This window comes from Hylobates moloch, unplaced genomic scaffold (genome assembly GCF_009828535.3).
Source record: "Hylobates moloch isolate HMO894 unplaced genomic scaffold, HMol_V3 SCAFFOLD_3, whole genome shotgun sequence".
Classification (NCBI taxonomy): Eukaryota; Metazoa; Chordata; class Mammalia; order Primates; family Hylobatidae; genus Hylobates; species Hylobates moloch.
The window spans coordinates 49,823,318-49,841,563 of record NW_026652278.1 but is presented as its reverse complement, the minus strand read 5'-3'; the positions used below and the strand labels follow the sequence as shown (position 1 = coordinate 49,841,563).

The 18,246-nt window shown below is 38.8% G+C and overlaps 1 protein-coding gene across 2 annotated transcripts in view; it reads left to right on the top strand.

Moving 5' to 3' along the window:
- Positions 1–18,246, top strand: part of PCDH15 (protocadherin related 15) — a 1,777,335-nt gene that overhangs the window by 1,503,383 nt on the left and 255,706 nt on the right. For both annotated transcript variants that reach the window (XM_058436255.1, XM_058436254.1), the window contains one exon: positions 5,701–5,829. In XM_058436255.1, the coding sequence (XP_058292238.1) occupies positions 5,701–5,829 (129 nt within the window). The remainder of the gene's footprint in view (positions 1–5,700; positions 5,830–18,246) is intronic.

Below are 18,246 nucleotides of genomic sequence, written 5' to 3'. Positions count from 1 at the left end.
AAAATAATTTTAGATATAGTAGTGAAGATTTTTATTCAGATAGGAAAACTTTGTTTTCTTTTTTTTTTTTTTTTTTTTAAGAGACGGAGTCTTGCTCTGTTGCCCAGGCTGGAGTGCAGTGGTGCAATCTTGGCTCGCTGCAAGCTCCGCCTCCTGGGTTCATGCCATTCTCCTGCCTCAGCCTCTCCGAGTAGCTGGGACTACAGGCGCCCGCCACCACGCCCGGCTAATTTTTTGTATTTTTAGTAGAGACGGGGTTTCACCGTGGTCTCGATCTCCTGACCTCGTGATCCGCCCACCTCGGCCTCCCAAAGTGCTGGGATTACAAGCGTGAGCCACCGCGCCCGGCCCAACTTTGTGTTCTATAAATAACATTTCTTGTGCTTTCTCACAGATGGAAATTTTCAATATTCCTTCTAGATCTTCTTTTTTCAGACATTTAAATAAAATAAGTTATAAGGTAATTTATTTCAGCATGTAATAAAAGTTATATTATAATAAAAATAGATATTTAAAGCATCTAAAAATATTCATTGAGCTGACATTGTGTGTCTATCTGGTAAACACGATAGACACATTTCTTAATAAAATAATATCTTAGGAGGCTGAGGCAGGAGGATGGCATGAACCCAGGAGGCGGAGCTTGCAGTGAGCTGAGATCGCGCCACTGCACTCCAACCTGGGGGACACAGTAAGACTCCGTCTCAAAAAAAAAAAAAAAAAAAATCTTTATTGTATCTGAGAATATATAGTGAATCTTGTTGACTATAGAAAAGAAATTGCACCTTTGAAATTAAACTCGTTTTTATTTAAGAAATAGATAAATGATAAGTGCTCCATATAGTGTTACCTTATCTCTGATAGTTTTCTGCTTTCTTAATGAACAAATTGAAATATTCCTGATTGATTCCTATACATACCATGAGTCTCTGCTCAGATAAATTCAAAGCATACATGTATCTTAAACCATGTATTGAATGTCATTGAATTTCAATCATCTAATATAAATGTAATAGCACAAAACAAATGGCTGTGCTATAAGATGCACACAAAATATAAAGAAATAGTTTTCTAGCCATGAAATGTTTAACAAATTTTGTGTCAAAAGGTGTAAAAATAAAATGATAAAAAAATGCATTTTTTTGTGAGTAAATAAAAAACAAACATCCCTTCTCTTATCCTCTCTAGCATTAAAGCCAAAATTGTTTATTAAATTTGTAATATTACACACTGCCCTTAAAAGTGTTCATTCAGTTGATTAACAAGAAAATGTATTAAAAATTATTCATTAAGTTATTGAGCAAAACACATTTCTGGTTTTCTTACATAGCTAAACATATGCTAATCAGAACACCCAGTTATCTGACTTCCAGCTATTTACTCAGGAAATGAAAATTGTATTATTTATCCATTGCTCAAAACTGTGTAATACAAGGCCCATTTACAAGGTCAAATTAACAGGACTTGGTGACTAATAAATTGCATGTATGAGATAAAGTAACTTAGAAAATTAGTTAATTATTTTGCCATGTCATTTCCTGAGATAGGAAATACTAGAAGAGAATAAATAAGATACTCTTAATGTATGTTCTCATGAATTTGAAATAATGCATTGTGTATTGATAGATGAATTTACACTACTTTCTTTGACTATGGCTTTATAACTCACTTTTTTAATACTATTAAAAAACAAACAAAAAAACAAACAAACAAAAAAACAAAGATGAGATGGATATTGTGGCTCAGGCCTATAACCCCAGCACTTTGAGAGGTCAAGGTGGGATTGAAATGAGGAGTTTGAGACCACCTAGGCAACATACTGAGACTCTGTCTCTACAAAATTAAAATAAAGAAATAAAAATCAGCTGGGCATAGTGGCGTGCACCTGTAGTCCCACCTACTTAGGAGACTGAGGTGGGAGAATCACTTGAGCCTAGGAGTTCAAAGCCGCAGGGAGCTATGATCGCATACTGCACTCCAGCCTGGGCAACAGAGTGAGATATGTCTCAAAAAAACAACAACGAAAATAAAAAAGATGCTATATTAATATCCTTCTTTCAGAGCCATACTAGTTTATAAAAATAAATGTGTATTCAAATTACAACAGTAGGCTGGGTGCGATGGCTCACGCCTGTAATCCCAGCACTTTGGGAGGCCAAGGCGGACAGATCGTTTGAGGTCAGGAGTTCAAGATCAGCCTGGCCATCATAGTGAAACTCCATCTGTACTAAAAATACAAAAATTAGCCAGGCATGGTGGCACATATCTGTAATCCCAGCTACTCAGGAGGCTGAGGCAGGAGAATTGTTTAAACCTGGGAGGCGGAGCAGTGAGCAGAGATCATGCCACTGCACTCCAGCCTGAATGACAGAGTGATACCTTGTCTCAAAAAAAAAAAAAAACAACAGAAATATCTTGCATTGTTGAGAATGAGAACTACATTTTGAAAATTCTTCTATGATATTACACAAAATGAAATCTTAAGACACATTTAAATTAAATAATGAACATGAAAGTGATCAATTACAGTATTTAGTACTAACATGCAAGTATTTCCAGCTAGTGGAATTATAAGTTAATACTACTTTTGAGGAAATAATCAGTGAGCAAACTCCTTTGAAGGAAACTAGGTAACTTTTTGTTTATTAGGTTTATTAGTTTGAGATCTTTTTAATTGGCATTATATATATTCATATTTAAAATTAATTGTTGTGAACATGTGTTAACTGACATATTGTCCTAACAATTAATTAAAGTGATCTGTTTTCATTTACTGATTTTTTAAGCTTGAACAATGAAAAGAAGTCTTTCCTTAATAAGACATAAACATTCTCTATGGCACAGATCCATATTGAAGCATATTGTTGCCATCCCTCTGAACCAATCAAGAAAAATTAAATAATTATGATTTATACCTCATTTATAATTATTTCCATAGGTTCAAAACAATAGTCAATAGACCTAATGGATAGCCCCGAAATCCTCATTTTTACATAAGTATTTCTGAAGCAAGTGGTATTTAGAAAACTTCAAGAAATACATAAACTGGAAATTATTCTATGTATAGTTGTGACTGTACATTTCTGTAAGACATGGATTTCTTTTCGTATCATATAAAATTCAGTAAGAAATGAAGAAAATGCCTGCATGGCCCATAAATATCATCCCCTATTAGCACAAAATTATGGAATTGTTATTTGACCTCTTAGTTTACTTAGTGATCCGGTTGTATTCTTCATTATCCACTTAAGAGTCATAGTCTTAACCTGAGGATGCAGAATAGTCTGAAAACATGAAAAGAAATTTTAAAGAATAGGATGAGAAAAACAATGGATAGACAGGTAAAGACAGGCTGGTATAAAGGGGGTCAGGCAATTCGAAGAAAAGCCAGCAAACTCTAGGGTCGCCATTCTTAGATTTTGGATCCTGGCTGTAAATTTCAATGTCTTGTTAACCCTCGGGCAAATTGGGAACTACCGCAACTGTAAAAAACACATCTTCTTTACTGCTTTCAATTCTAAGGCAAATTTTAAAGAAATAATATTTGTTAAAATACTTTTAGTCATAAAATCTTGGTAGCCTTTTGGGAGAACATTTGGAAAATACATAAAAGTAATGAGGAAAATGAAATGATCTGGATTCCATCTAGTCAAGTAGCACTTGAATTTCTTTAAATATACTTACATATATCGACACACGTTTATGTTTGTCTGTATGCATCTCTTAAAGTAAATAATTTTAAGAAAATATAACACACAGAGTAATGCACAAACAATAATTCTACAGCTTAATGAATTTTTACATAGAGAACACACCTATATAACCACTACTCATAACAAAAAACAAATTAATCAGCACTCCAGAAGCTCAGCTTTGTGATCATTTCTGTCGCTATTCTATCTTCTTCTTCAAAGTGACCCGTATTCTAATTTTTATCACCATGTAGGGATTATGCCTGTTTTTGAAGTTTATATAAATGGAATCAGATAGTATGTGTTATTTATGTTCTAGAAACTTAGGTTCATGAAATTAATCCATGTGATTACTTATAGCAGTAGTTCGTACATTCTCAGTACTTCATATGATTCCATCGCATACATAAAACACAATCTGTATAACCATCTACTATCGATGCATATTTGGGTTGTTTCCAGATTTTGACTATATAATGCTGTTCTGACCATCTTTGTATGTGTCTTTAAATAAAAATTTTATTTAACTTTAAATACAAAAATGTGTGCAAATCACATATGAATAGCAACATAAATTTTCAAAGGGTAAGCCAATATACAAATAGAGAAATAAGCCATCACTAACACCCAAGAATTCCCTGCTATGCATGGTAATTTTTTAATGACTACTGAATATTGTGCATGAAAAAAATTATAGAGGCTTGGGATAAAGTTACATTACTAAAAAAAGTATTTGCTTTTGCTTCTGTTAAAATAGGGGCAGATCACCTAAATCCAATCAGAGTTTCAATACTGGGTTTACATTTGAGTGAGGTTTGGTCTTTTTCCCAAGCACCATGACTTCCTTGGTATAGAACTTCCGTGACTCCAACAGAAAACATTGGGTATTTACCAAGATCTGTCCTCTTTAATAGCTAAAAAAAAAAAAAAAATCACTTGACTCCTTAGCCCCATGACTGCTGCAAAACCTTTTCAGCTTCACTCAAGTCACTTCTTAATGCTCAGCGTTTTAGCCTCTCACTACAAATCACTTACTAATTAATGGAAATTGCATTTTTTAAAACAAAAGGTGGATAATTCTCTCATGACAGTATCACCTTGCTTTTTCCTCCTCCTTTTTATTTATAGTTACTAAATATTTAATACCAAAGCATACCAGGTTTCTTACTTTCCAGGTTAATATTCTTTCTCTCTGTACCTTTGCTCTCAGCCTTTTGTGATCAGCCCCACACTGTGACAGAGCTAGGTAGAGGTTCTATGCTGTACTCAGGCTTTGATTAGAGAGAGCAGTTTCCAGCTTGAATCACGCATGAAGATAGTCATTGATTGTGCAGAAGTCATTGACCTATATAATATTGACTGCAGCAGGCCAGGGATTTAACTTTTAACTAGGTAGCACACACTACTGGTAGGTTTACCTGCATACCATTTCTGTAAGCTGTATGCTTATAAGATAATCATTTCATGCCTAGTATATGGTACTCAAACTCTTGGTTTAAATGTATGCCTAGAAAATTATTAAGGTAGCATTTTTTGATAGCATGAGCTTTCCAGAAAATGCCCATTTGATGTACCATGCTATTTTATAATGTACTGTTTTTATTTTTAAACAGTCAAAAATACAATCAGCAAAAACTACAGAAATGGCACATTTCAGAGATAAAGCAGTGTATGTGTGTATAAACGAAAGCTTGCCACCCATAAAATGTGAACAAGATAAAGGTAAAACCGTTTTCTGAAAGTAAGCCTCCAGGAAGTACTTGACATTTCCAAAAAGATGTTTGCCCTTTAATATCATCTTTTGCTTTTCCCATCTGTTTTTTGAGGTGGGAAGCTTCTTTGCAAGCTTCTTTTTTTAAATTTTTATTTATTTTTATTTTTTGGAAAGCTAAGGATTAGAAAGAAAAATAAGATGCTTTTCAAATAGACAAATGCCAGGATGACTACTTAAATGAATTCTAAGTAAAAATAGCTCCTCTCACATTTAATGCTTGTGTTTTTCTTTAAGACCTCAACTGCCACAGTAAACATAGTGGTGACAGATGTCAATGACAATGCTCCAGTGTTTGATCCTTATCTGCCAAGAAATTTATCTGTGGTGGAGGAAGAAGCCAATGCCTTTGTGGGTCAAGTAAAAGTAAGTGGAATATTTATATAGATCTTGTATGTATTTTTTCAAAAAGCGTAAGTTTATTACATTTTAATTCTGAAAAGAAACTCAGCTAATGTAATCTGTTAAATGACTGTGCTGGATACTCTTCAAGATTTTAAAAAGTGAATCATGTCCTATATATTTTAATTAACTTTCAAGGATACAGATTTACATTTTATAATTATTGTGCAATTTAAACATTGATTAATGTGATTGTATGCTAATTTAATATATATTTTTAGTTTCTGAAATTAAAACATTTTACAGAAACATGTAATTAGGTATACTACTAGGTATGGATGTGGACATTTAGACCTCAAAATACACATATTTAGATTTGAACTCATTTCATTACGTAAATATTATCTTTAGAGTCTACCGTGTGTGTCTAATATTTTGCACACACACCTTTTCCAGCACTCAGAAGATTTACTCTTCTGAGTGTTCTTCTAAGTGCTTCTGGATCTACCTGAACATACTAGCCAGTGTCTGTGGTTCATTTGATGAATAATTCCTTTATTGTTAAAGCAGAGACAGTACTTCCTCATTTGGGCCATTCTTGGTCTTGAACATAGTAATTGGTCTAGAAGTCACAGAGAAGAAAAAAATTGGAGGAAGATGTGCACAATTTGAAGCATCAGCCTCAGATGAGGTGTTCATGTGGTCTCCAGGGGAGGAAAGAATCTTGGTTTAGTGAGGTGTGAGCCACCCAGATGTTCCAAACCCAGAGTTCAGGGTCCTACTCCTTCCCTGTGAAGGTTCTGACTTTTCCACAGAAGGCTTGCTGGTGCTTTGAAGTGAGCCTTCTCTACTGTTCTACTATTCTTATAACCGGGCACAAGGTCTGATTTTTAGTTCAATCTCTTTTAAACTGCAACAGGAGAGGGTTGTTTTAAATGGTGTTATAGAGATCTTGTGACGTTCACACCATGTCCTGAGATTTTGATTGACCAGTTTAAGCTTTTTTAAAAGTCATTTTTTCCTTCAGATTACTGACAATACTTACAACTACCAACTCCACAGTCATTATCATTGTCATTGTCACTATCTCAAATTCTGGAAATACTACATAAGGCATACATAACCTTATATGTTTATGCCATCCCAATTCACATAGGGGATAATCTTGGTTATTGTGATGTTATAAAATGCCAACTGGTCTTGATACCAACTGGCCAACAAGTGATTCAACTCTAGCATCCCATCTGAAGGCTCTGCTCCCCACACCATAGTACCTCTGGTGTCCAGTGGCTTACTGTGGATTCTCCAGCAGAAAATCTGGACACAAAATATTCATGTATAAATATTTTTTGAGAAGTACAGATAACAGTGATAAGGAAGTGAGAAAGTGAGGCAAAGAAGAGAAGGTAGCCAGTAACAAGATTGCTATTAAATCAGCTATCATAAGGAGAACTGAAACTTCACTCCATGGGCAAACTCTAGAAAAAGATGCAAACTCATGCATCAGAGTTATCTCTCCTGATAATTTTAATTGTCCAGTTCCTGAGAGGTTATGGAACTGGAAAACATATACACTAAATCCTGAGAGTAATTGGCTGCAGTGTTGGCCAATGGGCTGCCAAGTTTTTGGATTTTCTTGCTTCCAGCAGAAGCAAGTAGTCAAATTCCCTCTGCAAAATCTGAGAGAAGGGCATTGAGTCAGGCTGTAGATACTGATGGCAGCAGTGGCCCATCTGGAGCAGCCACTGCAAAGACAGCAGCTACAGCAGAGGAGGTATGACCAGGGCTACATGCTCCAGGGAGCTGGTGGGAGCAAGGAGCAGGTAGGAACCTACCCCCTTCCAAGTTGGCAGGGTGGGAGCCCTGCCATCCTGGCAGTAGCTCCAGCTGCCCAGCTGTGGCTGCAGACCTAGGCATCTCTGTGCTCTCAGGGACCCAGGAAGCTCCCCTGCCCCCACAGAGTCGGAAGTGCCTGTTCCCCCTGCCTGACCTCTTCCAGCTCCTGGCACCCCTTCCAGTTTTGAAGCAAAGTTCAGGCCAAGCCCAGGTGCTGTCACAACCAGGCTGCGTGTGTGCATGCTTGGGTTGGTGCTGACGTGCCAGCCTCCTGCCACCTCAGCCTCCTGTGAACTTCGGGCACGAACAAACATGGGAGCTAGGCCAAGATGGGACAGAGGGCTGCTCACTGTGGACCTGCAGGCACTCCTCCTCACAGACAGCCTGGGAACCATGAACAACATGATTGAAGGCAGCAGGAGACAGGCTCCCGGGTGGAAAGTGGGGTGTCCCTGGTGAAGCCCCACCTTCAAGCCAGGGATGGCCTGAAGCCTGGGGACCAGCCTATCAGTTCCGGTGGAGTCCGTGGCCCAGAGTGAAAACTTACTGTGCTTTTTCCGGGCCTGCCCATGGCCACCCGTGGACCAATCAGCATGTACTTCCTCCTTTTTGAGCCCATAAAAACCTGGAGCCAGCCAGCCTCACACAGACAGGAAGACTACCAGCTGCAGGAAGGAGCTTACCTCTTCGTGTCTCCTGGGACCACCTTCTGCAGAAAGGAGCTACCCATTCCAGGTCTTCTCTCTGCTGAGAGCTGGACAATCACGGGGACAACTTGCCTGTGGATAGGAGCTACACACTTCGGCCTCCCGAGAGCCGTTCTGTCGCTCAGCAAAGCTCCTCTCCACCTTGTTAACTCTCCAGCTGTCCGCCTACCTCATTCTTCCTGGATGTGGGCCAAAAACTCGGGACCCACCAAATGGCAGGAATGAAAGACCTGTAACACAAACAGGGCTAAAACATGGCTGCCACCCCACTCACCGTGTTGCGAGCAACAAAGGGGAGAGAAGAGTTGCGGCCGTTCAGGGAGCCCCTCATCCAGACGCAGGTGAAGCCTCTTGCCCTGTATCTGATTCAATCAAAGGCTTGCCGGGAGAGGGCGCCTGGAGCTAACTGTCCCGCCACAGCAGCGAGCGTGCGTGTCTATGCACAGTGACAAGACCTCGCACTTGCTCACTCATGCACCCTTCGCTGCTCTAAGCCTGGCTTGCCCTGGCAAAGTGTCGGATTTAGCCCAGTAGCATGAGCCAAGCACAGCCTGCCAGGTCGAGTGGGTGATACAGACACAGCTAGTCCGAGCAAAACTCGGGCAAAAGCGCCACCACCCACAGAGGCTTCTTAGGATCCAGTGACAATACCAGGAGGTGGAAGTTGGCCAAAGCATACCAAATGCTCTGAGGGACATGCACATGGCTCTGACAATTTTTGCTACACCAAGAAAACAAGGTAATAAAGTCTATAACGGGCACGTGCAAAAAATATCAGCAAAGAAGTTGACTCATGAAGGACGCATACAGGTAAGAAAGAGGGAAGTTGAGAGGAGTTGGAATCTGTTAGGGAAAATTAGTTGTAGAAGTAAAGGCACAGAGAAATGAGAGTGTGACATAGCATAGTTACAATAAATAAGACATACCATGTCATAAACACTTTTCTATACCATGTTATAGAAGGTGACGGGGGAACCACTAAAGGGCCTGAGGTATGGCAACATCTGATTTGTATTTTATAAAAATTACTCCTGATATATTGAAATGGGAGATTCTAAATCCAGAAGGCAGAACTAGGAGGCAATTGTAATAACCCAGGCATATGAGGCTTGAACTAATGTAATAGTCTTTATTAATGATAATTACGTTATATTACAGTTGTCAGTTTAAAATGCCATATTGCTGAAAACTGAACAACTTCATTTAGCCTTATATATATATATTAACTATTCAGTTAAAAACAAACAAGCATTGAAATTATTTACAAAAGTGATCTTTCCCATTTTCTTAATTTATTTAGCTTGGAGAGATAAAGCCCATATGGAATATATAACTAAAAACACACAAGTAGACATCAACATGATGATTAGCTTTTAGTTAAATTTCTTTTCCTTTTTTTCTTATTTTTTTTCCCACTTTTCCTGGTGATTCTTTGTTCTTGAATTATTGTGTTAACCTTTTTGTTGTCTCTTGGTTCTTAATTTTGATAAGAAATGGCCTCTATAGTTTACTTCAGTTTTTAAAATTGAAATATGGACCTTAGCCTGGTCTTTAGGCAATAACTTGTTTTCATAAAAACTAAAACGATGTTGAAAGTAAAAAGGAAGAGGAAAACCTCCAAGGCAGGCTGCATCCAACTGATTCTGCACAGTGTAATGTTTATAGGATGGAATTTTGATGCTCATAATGGTCCTCTGTTGCTACCTGATGATAATTATATCATATATTAATTTCACTAAATTACTCATGCTCTGCTTGTAAAATTTAAATTGTCATCAAAAACTATTGACTTAAAACCAAGATACGTATTGTTAATTACTATACTGAATTTGAGTTATCAACTTCGTCTTTATATTCTATTGATATTTTAATATGAATAATCCTATATTTGAATTAAAATGCTGAAGGGAGTTTTCATTTACTTTTTTTATTTTTTATTTTTATTTTTTTTTGAGACAGAATCTCACTCTTGTCACCCAGGCTGGATGGAGTGCAGTGGAGCAACCTTGGCTCACTGCAACCTCTGCCGCCCAGATTCAAACTTCTCCTGCTTCAGCCTCCTGAGTAGCTGGGATTACAGGCGCCCTCCACCATGCCCAGCAAATTTTTATACTTTTAGTAAAGACGGGTTTATGCCATGTTGGCCAGGCTGATCTTGAACTTCTGACCTCAGGTGATCTGCCCGCCTTGGCCTCCCAAAGTGCTGGGATTACAGGCGTGAGCCACCACACCCGGCCTTATTTACTTTTTAAAGATAGTGTTGTAGTAACAAATAATAACTAAGGAATACTTTTGAAGCAAGTTTATGGATTATAAATACCAAAAAGTTTTATCCAGCATATTAGAAAATAACCCACCAATCAACAATTTTTAATGTTTATCTTTTTATTCACAAGGTATCATACCTTGTGGGTTTAGAATTGAAAACTATAACAATATGTATGAAAAGATGTACTCAAAACCTAGTAAATACAGTGAGTATATACTCTATGTCAAGTGTCAAATGGGTGATATAAATTCTTTACCGCAAGGAAAAAGAGACATTATAATAGACTGAGGTGGCCAGGTTAGGGTTCATGAGAAAAGCGGATTATTCCTGGTTCTTTTCAACGTATTAGTGACATCTTCGTTGGAAATTACCAGCCAAATATGTAATATGAAATATAATCCAGCTGAAGAAGCAATTTGAGGACTCTAAGTCAGTATTCTGACAATAATGGAAGAGCAGTTTAAAGGAATTCTGGAAAAATGATTAAAAATATGTTGAGTTCAGATGGGGCCTAATGAAATAGTGAATGATAGGAAGACTTAGTCAGTGTAATATTTTGCCTAGTATCCTTCAGAGTATTTCACAGGAGATAGAATCTAGAGGATCTGTATGCATTTCTTGACTGTGGACCACAAGCATGCAAATAATTGATCTTTAGAATGGGTCTCAGATATGAGAGGCTTCTTACTAGAGGCCTCATACTCAACTGCAGAACTCTCAGATGATCCCAAGTCTTTGGGGAAGCAGATGCCAGTAGAAGCCCCCAAATGCAGTCATGTTCTGATCAAATCTGCAGCCCTGGTCTTGGACCCCTCAAGTCTCAAAGGAATAGGCATTTGCCACTTGGGAATATACAACAGCAGAGCATGATATAACTTCTGTGAAGGTCCATTCAGCCTTTAGATAGATGTACTCTAAGCCAGTCTCCTAAATCTGTGTCCAGCTTTCCAGCCACTTACCTTTAAAAGGCTGTTTTATACTGGACCATGACTTCTAGACTCACCACACAGGGACCCCAGACTTCTCATCTTACCTAACAACCCTCACCTCTTATGCTCCTTACATACTTTAATGAGAGGACCACCCTGGTCACTTGGTTCATCCTGTCACTAGATCACATGACTCCATGAATCCAGACCCAGCATCCCAACAAGATAGAGAACTTAATGAACAGCTTAAAACATGGGCCATGGAATAAAACTACCTGAGTTCAAATTTGACTTGCCAAAATAACTAATGCAATCTTGGATAACTAATTTAGCTTCTCTGGGACTGGATTTTACTATTGCAAAATGGAGGTAATAATAGAATTCATCTCAAGTAGTGATTTGAAGGATTAATACGTATATGTAATATATGTACAGGTTTAAAATAAGGAATGGAGCTAATATGCACTTAATTTTTATTATTTATTATAATTATGTTAAATACTAAATAATTTATAAAGTATGGCTACCTATATTATAGAAAGTAATATTTTTTACAATACTATGAACTAAATGCAAACAATTGTTTATGATTTTTCAAAATACAGTAGTTGCACTCTTGCATTTTCCTAATATTACCATATTTAGAGAACATTTTAATGGAAGTACTGTTCTTAAGAAAGTATAAAATCTTAAGTTGATAAATGATTCTCTTCTACTGCATCACTACAAACAATCATAGTCAGTCAGATTGTAAACAGCGTTTATCCTTTTTAAGTGTATTAGCCAAAGCTTGGTCTTTGACAATAATAAATGTACAAATCAACATTTAGTACATGAACATATATATGCATATAGTCACATTTGTAGGATATTTTAGAAATTTAAAGGAAATGAAAGATATTTGTTACTATCAAAATAGAGCTCATGGTTGCAATCCTGATTTTTGTATTTTTGTTTATTCATCTTAAAATAAGTCCAGCTAGTGGGATATGTGGAGCTTGCATTGAAAGAAGCATACTGGATAGACTGACAACTCTAATAAAAAACCAGTAACAATGACTATCAATTTTTGAATTCTTACAATGTGCCATGAACTATTCTAAATGCTTTCCATTGCACATATTTGAATTACTTTCAAATGTTTGGTCTTAACCACTATACTATACAGGATTCTCCAATGACCATGCTTCCTGTGACTTGCTTATACGTATGTGAACTGAAAAAATACAAACATGCATTAGGTGGCTATCAAAGTGTTGTTCCTGGAAAAGCAGCATGAGCATCAGCATTAGCACCAATGGGAACACCTTAGAAATGCAAACTGCTGTACTCTATACCACAGAGATTGAATCGGATACCCTGGTGTTGGGGCCAGAAATCTGTGTTTCAGTGAGCTCTGCCGTTAATTCTGGTTTATACTAACCTGTGGCATGCACAAGCGCATGTGTATATGTAAGAAAGAGAGAAAAAGGAAAAGGGAGATAAAGAAATATTATGTGTTAGAGGAAAAATATAAAATTCTTGTATGTATTATGTATTTACTTATTGTTTGATAAATAGGGTAAAGCTGGGTCTGTTGTTGGGATTATGCATAATTATTATTGTTATTGTTATTGTGCATACTCCCAACAATAGACCCAATTTAGCCTAAACTAGTTACTTTACATAACAATAAATAAGTCAATTTCTTGTCAAATGTTCATGTTTAAAAGTGGCATAATGAAAATCATTTTCATTTGTAGCAATATGAATGGAAATGGAGGTTATTATGTTAAGTAAAATGAGTCAAGAATAGAAAGACAAATATCACATGTCCTCACTCATAGGCTGGAGCTGAAAAAGTTATTCTCATGGAAATAGAGAGTAGACTGATAGACACCAGAGGCTGAGAAGAGTGGTGGTGGTAAGGATGGGGCTGATGAAGAAAGTTGTTACAAACATACTGTTAGAAGAAATAAGTTCTGGCCAGGCGTGGTGGCTTATCCTGTAATCTCAGCATTTTGGGAGGCTGAGGCAGGTGGATCATCTGAGGTCGGGAGTTCAAGACCAGCCTGTCCAACATGAAGAAATCCCATCACTACTGAAAATATAAAATTAGCCGGGCATGGTGGCACATCTCTGTAATCCCAGCTACCCAGGAAGGTTGAGGCAGAAGAATAGCTTGAACCCGGGAGGCAGAGGTTGCTGTGAGTTGAGATTGCACCACTGCGTTCCAGCCTGGGCAACAAGAGCAAAACTTGGTCTAAAAAAAAAAAAGAAAGCAAGAAATATGTTATAATGTTTGATAGCAGATATGGTTTGGTTGTATCCCCAACCATATGGTTTGGGGATATGACCGATATGGTTTGGTTGTATCCCCACCCAAATCTCGAACTGTAGCTCCCATAATTCCCACATGTCGTGGAAAGGACCAGGTGGGAGGTGACCAAATCATCAGGGCAGGTCTTTCTCATGCTATTCTTGGGATAGTGAGTAAGTCTCACAAGATATGATGGTTTTATAAATGGGAGTTCCCCTGCACATGCTGTGTTGCCTACCACCATGTAAGCCAGGACTTGGCTCCTCATTTGCCTTCTGCCATGAAAGCAGGCCTCCTGAGCCATGTGAAACTGTGAGTCAATTAGATCTCTTTCCTTGATAAATTACCCAGTCTCAGGTATGTGTTTATTAGCAACATGAAAACAGTCTAATACAGTGAAATGGTACCAGTAGAGTGTGGTGTTGCTGGAAAGAGACCCAAAAATGTGGAAGCAACTTTGGAACTGGGTAACAGGCCTGGGTTGGAACAGTTTGGAGGGCTCAGAAGAAAATAGGAAAATGTGGGAAAGTTTGGTACTTCCTAGAGACTTGGAGGGCTCAGAAGATAGGAAGATGAAGGAATGTTTGGAACTTCACAGAGAATTCTTAAGTGGCTTTGACCAAAAAGCTGATAGTGATATGGACAATAAAGTCTAGGCTGAGGTGATCTTAGATGGAGATGAGAAACTTGTTGGGAACTGGAGTTAAGGTCACTCTTGCTGTGCAAGGAGACTGGCGGCATTTTGCCCCTGCCCTAGGAATCTGTGTAACTTTGAACTTGAAAGAGATGATTCAGGATATCTAGCAGAAGAAACTTCTAAGTGGCAAAGTGTTCAAGAGGAAGCAGAGCATAAAAGTTTGAGAAATTTGCAGCCTGATGATGCAGTAGTAAAGAAAAACTCATTTTCTGAGGAGAAATTCAAACTAGCAGTGGAAATTTGCCTAAGTAATGAGGAGCCAAATGCTAATCACCAAGACAATGGGGGAAATGTCTCCAGGGCATCTCAGAGGCATTCATGGCAGCCCCTCCAATCACAGGCTCAGAGGCCTAGGAGGATAAAATGGTTTCCTGGGCTGGGTCCAGGACCCCTCTGCTGTGTGTATCCTCAGGACTTAGTGCCCTGTATCCCAGCCACTCTAGCCATGGCTAAAAGGGGCCAAGGTATAGCTCAGGCCATGGCTTCACAGGTTACAAGCCCCAAGGCTTGGCAGCTTCCACGTGGTGTTGATCCTGCAGGTGCACAGAAGTCAATAATTGAGGTTTGGGAACATCTGCCTAGATTTCAGAGGATGTATGGAAATGCCTGGACGTCCAGGCAGAGTTATGCTGCAGGGGCAGAGCCCTCATGGAGAACCTCTGCCAGGGCAGTGCAGAAGGGAAATGGGGGTGGGAGCCCCCAAACAGAGTCCCCACTGGGACACTGCCTAGTGGAGCTGTGAGAAGAGGGTCACTGTCCTCCAGCCCCCAGAATAGTAATCCACTGACAGCTTGCACTTTGGGCCTGGAAAGTCACAGACACTCAACACCAGCCCACGAGCCCATGAAAACAACCAGGAGTGGGAGCTTTACCCTGCCAAGCCACAGGGGTGGAGCTGCCCAAGGCTGTGGAAGCCCATCTCTAGCATCAACATGACCTGGATATGACACATGGAGTCAAAGGAGATCATTTTGGAGCTTCATGATTTGACTTCTCCATTGGATTTTGGACTTGCATGGGGACTGTGGACCTTTTGTTTTGGCCAATTTCTCCCATTCAGAATGGGTATATTTACCCAATGCCTGTATCCCCATTGTATCTAGGAAGTAACTAACTCACTTTTGATTTTACAGGCTCATAGGCAGAAGGAACTAGCTGTGTCTGAGATAAGACTTTGGACTTGGACAGTTGAGTTAATGATGAAATGAGTTAAGATTTTGGGGGCTTTTGGAAGGCATGATTGGTTTTGAAATGTGAGGACATGGGATTTGTGAGGGGCTGGGGATGGGATGATATGGTTTGGCTGTGTCCTCATTGAAAATCTCACCTTGAATTATAATCCCCATGTGTCAAGGGAGGGGCCAGGTGAAGATAATTGAATCATGGGGGCAGTTTTCCCCACACTGTTCTCATGGTAGTGAATAAGTCTCTCAAGGTCTGATGGTTTTATAAATGGGAGTTCCCCTGCACAAGCTCTCTCCTGCCTGCCATCATGTAAGGTGTGACTTTGCTCTTCATTCACCTTCTGCCATGATTGTGAGGCCTCCCCCGCCATATGGAACTGTGAGTCAGTTAAACCTCTTTCTTTTATAAATTATCCAGTCTCAGATATGCCTTTTTTAAGCAACATTAGGACAGACTGATACAGCAACTGTACTTAGCAGCAATGTGTTGTATATTTTCAAGTGGCTTGGAGAGATAACTTGGAATGTCCACACACAGAAATGGTAAGTACTCTAGGTGATGGATACCCCAAATTCCCTGATTTGATTTGTACACATTCCAGCAAAATATCACATGTACCCCATAAATATGCACATATATATCAATTAAAAGTGGCATAATCCCAACAATAGACTTGGATGTGCCTTTCAGAATCTTATTTATTCCTAAAAGCAAATTGAAGGATTTCCTGGGAATAATTTATGCTAATGTGTAACAATCAGACAGATGAATCTGGTCTCATTATAAACCTGATGTTGTCAGAAATAGGAGATCATGATGCATAGTTCAACATGGTTTCTGTCATTTTCTTTTTTATTTATTATTATTATACTTTAAGTTTTAGGGTACATGTACACAATGTGCAGGTTTGTTACATATGTATCCATGTGCCATGTTGGTGTGCTGCACCCATTAACTCATCATTTAGAATTAGGTATATCTCCTAATGCTGTCCCTCCCCCCTCCCCCCACGCCACAACAGTCCCCGGAGTGTGATGTTCCCCTTCCTGTGTCCATGTGTTCTCATTGTTCAATTGCCACCTATGAGTGAGAACATGCAGTGTTTGGTTTGTTGTCCTTGGGATAGTTTACTGAGAATGATGGTTTCCAGTATGATCCATGTCCCTACAAAGGACATGAACTCATCATTTTTTATGGCTGCATAGTATTCCATGGTGTATATGTGCCACATTTTCTTAATCCAGTCTATCGTTGGACATTTAGGTTGGTTCCAAGTCTTTGCTATTGTGAATAGTGCCGCAATAAACATACGTGTGCATGTGTCTTTATAGCAGCATGATTTGTAGTCCTTTGGGTATATACCCGGTAATGGGATGGCTGGGTCAAATGGTATTTCTAGTTCTAGATCCCTGAGGAATCGCCACACTTACTTCCACAATAGTTGAACTAGTTTACAGTCCCACCAACAGTGGAAAAGTGTTCCTATTTCTCCACATCATCTCCAGCACCTGTTGTTTCCTGATTTTTTAATGATGGCCATTCTAACTGGTGTGAGATGGTATCTCACTGTGGTTCTGATTTGCATTTCTCTGATGGCCAGTGATGATGAGCATTTCTTCATGCGTTTTTTGGCTGCATAAATGTCTTCTTTTGAGAAGTGTCTGTTCATGTCCTTTGCCCACTTTTTGATGGGGTTGTTTGTTTTTTTCTTGTAAATTTGTTTGAGTTCATTGTAGATTCTGGATCTTAGCCCTTTGTCAGATGAGTAGGTTGCAAAAATTTTCTCCCATTCTGTAGGTTGCCTGTTCACTCTAATGGTGGTTTCTTTTGCTGTGCAGAAGCTCTTTAGTTTAATTAAATCCCATTTGTCATTTTTGGCATTTGTTGCCATTGCTTTTGGTGTTTCAGACATGAAGTCCTTGCCCATGCCTATGTCCTGAATGGTGTTACCTATGTTTTCTTCTAGGGTTTTTATGGTTTTAGGCCTAACATGTAAGTCTTTAATCCATCTTGAATTAATTTTTGTATAAGGTGTAAGGAAGGGATCCAGTTTCAGCTTTCTACATATGGCTAGCCAGTTGTCCCAGCACCATTTATTAAATAGGGAATCCTTTTCCCATTGCTTGTTTTTGTCAGGTTTGTCAAAGATCAGTTAGTTGTAGATATGCGGCATTGTTTCTGAGGGCTCTGTTCTGATCCATAGATCTATGTCTCTGTTGTGGTACCAGTACCATGCTGTTTTGGTTACTGTAGCCTTGTAGTATAGTTTGAAGTCAGGTAGCGTGATGCCTCCGGCTTTCTTCTTTTGGCTTAGGATTGACTTGGTGATGCGGGCTCTTTTTTGGTTCCATATGAACTTTAAAGTAGTTTTTTCCAATTCTGTGAAGAAAGTCATTGGTAGCTTGATGGGGATGGCATTGAATCTATAAATTACCTTGGGCAGTATGGCCATTTTCATGATATTGATTCTTCCTACCCATGAGCATGGAATGTTCTTCCATTTGTTTGTATCCTCTTTT